The sequence below is a fragment of the Limulus polyphemus genome, unplaced genomic scaffold (assembly GCF_000517525.1).
Source record: "Limulus polyphemus unplaced genomic scaffold, Limulus_polyphemus-2.1.2 Scaffold1023, whole genome shotgun sequence".
NCBI lineage: Eukaryota > Metazoa > Arthropoda > Merostomata > Xiphosura > Limulidae > Limulus > Limulus polyphemus.
Window position 1 is genome coordinate 158,322 of NW_013666633.1, and position 5,736 is coordinate 164,057.

General features: G+C 34.8%; 1 protein-coding gene across 1 annotated transcript in view; it reads left to right on the top strand.

Moving 5' to 3' along the window:
* LOC106461747 (GTPase-activating Rap/Ran-GAP domain-like protein 3) overlaps positions 1-5,736 on the top strand; it is a 96,954-nt gene that overhangs the window by 36,701 nt on the left and 54,517 nt on the right. The window contains exons 5-6 of the mRNA XM_022388776.1: positions 160-230; positions 2,652-2,718. Coding sequence (XP_022244484.1) covers positions 160-230; positions 2,652-2,718 — 138 coding nt within the window. The remainder of the gene's footprint in view (positions 1-159; positions 231-2,651; positions 2,719-5,736) is intronic.

A 5,736-nucleotide genomic window follows, 5' to 3' on the forward strand; every position in this document is an offset into this window, starting at 1 on the left:
TTAACTTAAACAAACAAACACACCTCAGAAAGTGTTATTTGACATAACAGGGCTTCTCTAGTCTGCATTTCATAAAATATTTCATGAACTAGCTTTAATTAACCTAACATAAATTTGTATTTTAAAGTTACAGTTAAACTTTCGTTTGTTTGTTTTTAGGGAGCCCAAAAGATCTGCTTGTCTCATAGGCCTACACAGGGTAAACCTCTAACGGTTAAGTCCATATTAAGGTAAGTAAAGTTTATTTACATAATATTTTAAAATATTGTTTGTTTGTTTTAGAGCAAAGCCATATTTGATTATCTGTTGTGTCCACCGCGGGGGAAACGAACTCCGGATTTTAACGCTAAAAGTCCGTAAGCTTACCGCTAATCCACCGGGAAACATTTTGAAATATCAAACCTGTATTAACTAAAACAATATTTTAAGTTTATATTTCATTGAAACTTTGTTTCGGTGTGGCATAGAGAACTTCATAATTTCAAGTAATTAGCAGGCGAAACTTTGTACATTCTTTTCTCTGTTTGAATATTTCGCGCAACGCTACACGAGGGCTAGCTGACCAAAGTCGTCCCTAATTATATTTGTTTCTCTGCTTGAATATTTCGCGCAACGCTACACGAGGGCTAGCTGACCAAAGTCGTCCCTAATTACATTTGTTTCTCTGCTTGAATATTTCGCGCAACGCTACACGAGGGCTAGCTGACCAAAGTCGTCCCTAATTACATTTGTTTCTCTGTTTGAATATTTCGCGCAACGCTACACGAGGACTAGCTGACCAAAGTAGTCCCTAATTTTGAACTGAGATACTCTAAGGTAAGGATCTAGTCAACACCATCCACAGCCAATTCTTGTGCTGCTCCTATCTCATCCAGTGGCGGGATTTAACCGTCACTCTTCTGAGCTTGTTTCTGTAGCAACGAATTCGATCTTTAAAAAAATTATATGATTTTTAAACCGCTAGGGAGAACGAACTTAGATAGCCCAAAGTAAAATTTAGGAGATATACGGCCCACCCCTCCCCTAACGCTGAACCTGTGATGATAAGTATTGTTTTATCGAAGAAGAGAAGAAGGTTTAGTAAACCGTTGCTTTCTTTCTTTTGTTGTTGTTTGTGTTTTGGGAATAGCGAATATTCACTTGTTAACCGCGAGATAATTTAATTATATTGAACCATAAAAAGGATCAAACTGTCTTGTCAAAATGGTCTTACAGAAGCTTTTTTTTCACTTAAATATTGTATTGTACTATTCACCTACTTATAGAACAACTCTGCGAATTCATTCATCTAAGTTGTTAATCATTTTATAAATTACGAAGAAATAAAACGACTGTGAACTCCAGAAAATCTGTCAAGTTGCTGAAGTTACAATGTAAGATACTTTTTCTTTATATAACAATGTTTAATATATTATCTACATAAGTGCCACGGGCTTTGTAATGAGAGAAATTATCATGTACGTAGTTTGAGTCTTGTTGTTGTTGTTTGATATTAAGCACAAAGCTACACAAAGAGCTATCTGTGTTCCGCCCACCACAGATATCGAAACCCGGTTTCTAGCATCATAAGTCTGCAGACGTACCGCTGTGCCACTGGGGAGCATTTTGATTTTTAGAATCTCTAATTTCCAGAATCAACTTTAAAATAGCCCTACAACCTTCACAGGAGTTTTTTTAGTAGCTGTGCATAGATTTTGGCGCAGTATACTTAGCCGTTTTTGCTATAGACTTCGGTGCTTGAATGGCTTCAAAGAGAAAGTTGGCCAGTAGCGATCTTAATTCGAATGATAGAGTCTATTACAGAAAATGTATGCTCCTGTTGAAGGCCTAAAGCTGAAACGTTGAGCAAATAACAAGTCAAAAGAATCTCTGGAGTTTACAGCCATTTCATTTATTCGTAGTTATACGTACTATGCTCCAATCAACATTACGTAAGTTAAAAAATAAAAATATTTTATTAATTGTTTATTTCATAGTTCTTTTTTAGTTCTGTTATGGTAGCTGAATAATGGAAGTTTAGTGTATGATAATTACTTCTGTACATGCTGTTATTTAGGATTTTACTCTAGAGAATTCTGGATTTAATCTCTTAAGTACACAGATATGAGATCTTAATGACAAATTTTTGATTACTGTTCAACTTACAAAATAAGGTAATCTAAGAAACTCGTTATATCAACAGCTTGAAGAAATAAAGAAACTTTTTTGCACCGGGCTGTGGATCGTAGGTTCCATAGTTTGTGTCCTTTACCTAAATTAATATCATACTTTGGAGCTGTGAGTGCTATATAACACGAAGCTCAATTCCGCTATTCCATTAGAGTCGGAACCCGGCGATTGTCTGCCTTCCCTCTAGTCTATTACTGCTAAATTATGGACTTCTTGTGCAGATAGTAGCTTTTTGTGAACGGCAAAAAGAAAAAAAACACACAAGTTATTGAACATTTATACGTTGAAATTCTAATATAGCAAATATCCAAATTACGCATCAAAAACTTTCAGTTGTCTAATTAATATATTAATATATAATTAATTCAGTATCTGAGTCTGTCAACTTAGTTTTTCATCGTTTTCAGTTTCTTTTTATTCCAGATTATATTTCTGCACATTAACCAACTAAATTAACTTTCTGTTGTTGTTTTCTTCAACAGCAACTTTCAGAACCTGGACAAATTGGAAAAAGGACCGCGAGAAATCTTCATTCCAGAATTACAGAAGGTTTGTGTTTGTATCTATGAAGACCGATGCTTTGAAGAAGGTTACAGATTAGATTAATTAATGGCTTTAATTAATATCTGAATAGCTCTTTGCTATTTTTTATTCCCCCCCCTAAAAAAAGCACTTGTAACAGATTAAATTAATGGGTTGTTTACGATCAGCGTTGATAATTTCCATGATTTTAAACTTATAAAAGATGTGTCTAGAATGGGAAGTGGTTATAAATTTCCACTGCGCCCAAAAATGGATTCTAAGAGTTTGTTTGAAGTTAAGTACAATGGGATACCTGTGCTCTGCCCACCACGGGTATCGAAACCCGGTTTCTAGCGTTGGAAGTCCGCAGACATACAGCTGTGCCACTTGGGGGCGATTTCAAGCGTAATGTTGATTTATTGTGATCCTGAAAAACCGTGAATAAATTTTTTGCCTCGGATTCATTTTTCTGTTTTATGTTTCTCTAATTCTACAGCTTCGAAATTCCAATACAATATCAGATTATAACTAATAAGGAACAAAATATCAATTTATCACTTGCAAATAAAATCAGTAAAGTATAATCTTGTCGCTACTACGAAAAAAATCATCTTGTTACTGATAAGCAACAAAACGTGTATTTTGTTTGTTTAAGAGCAAATTCACATTGGGCCGTGTGCTTTGTCTACCGTGGGAAATCAAACCTTGAATTTTGGCGTTGTAAGTCCATAAACTTACCGCTGTGCCAACGGTAAAACAAAACAGGAGCTCGTAAATGATGGGAAAGACAATAAACAACTGCTCATAACTGATAAAAACAGTAAAATATCGTCTTATAAGTGGTTGGGAAAGCATCGAATTTTTAGCCAAGAGCGAAGCTAAAAGTGGTATTTTCACTCTCTCACTATGGGCTCGGTCCCAGGGACCGACCTCGTAACCATTTATAGTTTCATGCTATAACTGTTAATACAATAAGCGTATCTTCATGAAATTTTGCAGATTATTAGTACAAGGCTTTCGTACGCAAAATATCATATTTTTTTACTACCCAACATGCAAAGTAATTTTGATTTTAATATTGAAAATACTTTTATGCATCAGAAAATTTTTAAATTTCACATGCGAAATCTTTATAACCTGCAGATAATTATCAAACGATTTTTTGGTTATTGATCGATTTGACCGACCTCGTAACCACCATAAAGAATTTGGAAATAGATATAAGTTATGCTTTTTTCGTTCTAGAATGACTACAAATTATAACATGAAAATATAAATGTTTAGTCTAAATAGCTCAAATCTCGTAACATTATGCATCTATATATATATTTATTATATTTAGTTTATTGACCTTTCAGCTATGCCTGACTAACATTACAAAAGTTGCACTCATGTTACCGTATCCAAGAATATAAAACAGGCCTTTTAAAAAGTTACCTCTCTTGGCTGTGTTCTATTGGACCAGTATTTTATAAAATACAGTCACATTTCAGTTATAATACATTACATATATATATACAATATTAATATTTATATATAAGTTCTTAAATTTCAGTTATTTTTCTTAAAACATAGAACAGTAAATAAAGAAGTATAGAAACAATTATCTCTTCTAGTTATGAACTTTGTATTTGTTTTTTGCTTGCCATAAGTTGCTAAGTCTTATCAAATTTCGCACGTGGAGGATGTAAAACAAGATAGAAATTACAATATTAATACCACACAATTCCACTATAATTTATCAGGTTTAGTAACTAAGCTGTATTTGGGTCTAAATAATATGCTTTTTCGAGCTCACAACTGTCTTACCTTACCTCTTGGAAGCTAGCATGAAAAGAAAGTTTCCCGCGCAAATACTTCGTAAGTGCTAAGAAAACCACTAGGGGGGACATTCTGAGCTTTCGATTAGTTATACACACATCATTAGGCGAAATAGGTGTACGTAAGCAAGTATTTTCAAAAATGGAAGAGGTGGGCGGGGCCACCTTGGTTGATTTAATAAATATATTAATATCTCAGAAAATAGAAAAGATAGGAGGTTCTTGTCTTATATTCTAGTTTGCCAATATCGGTAATTTGAGTAACTAATTCGTAAGAAACTATAAACTTTGTATTTAGCCATCACAAACATCTAATTTGAACCAATGCTGCATTCAACATACCACGTGACACACAAAAATCAATATTTAGAGGGGGGTTTTTTAATTTACTTTTAAATTCATAAATTAACTAATGTATAGTACTAAAATTTGAATTATAATTTACAATTTGATACCAAACTTATTGACATACATTCATAAAATAGTAGTTGAATAAAATTTTGAATGCGAGTCTACAAACGCGATGACATGGCCTTTGACCCGTCTAGATAGGGTTCATTCGTTCTTAAAATGCTGTGCAATGAGATTATCAAATACTAATATGGAAAACGCCGTCTTAGCAACGTTTATAACAAGGTTGGGCGGATTCGAACGAAGCTTTGATAGTATTTCATTTCAGCTGCTCCTCCCCCAGTGGCAAAGCTGCATGTCTGCGCTAGAAACCAGGTTTCGAAAACTGTGGTGGGAAGAGCACAGATAGCCCATTGTACAGCTTTGTGCTTAATTACAAACAAACAAACATTTCGGCCAGGTGGTTAGGGAGCTCGACTCGCAATCTGCGGGTGGCGGGTTCGAATCCCCGTCCCACCAAACATGCTGGCCCTTTCAGCCGTAGGGGCGTTATAATGTGACGGTTAATCCCTATATTCGTTGGTAAAAGAGTAGCCCAAGAGTTGGCGGTCGTTGGTGATGACTAGCTGCCTTCCCTCTAGTATTACACTGCCAAATTAGGGACGGCTAGCGCAGATAATCCTCGTGTAGTTTTGCGCGAAATTAAAAAAAAACATTTCCACTGTAAATAAACAGTTTTTACGGAGAAAAAAAAAAGCAAGCATCATTCTTCGCTCTTACCTCTCAACATTTGAACACATCATTATAAGTCTACAGGTATTTTGTTTTGTTTGTTTGTTTTGAATTTCGCGCAAAGCTACACGATGGCTATCTG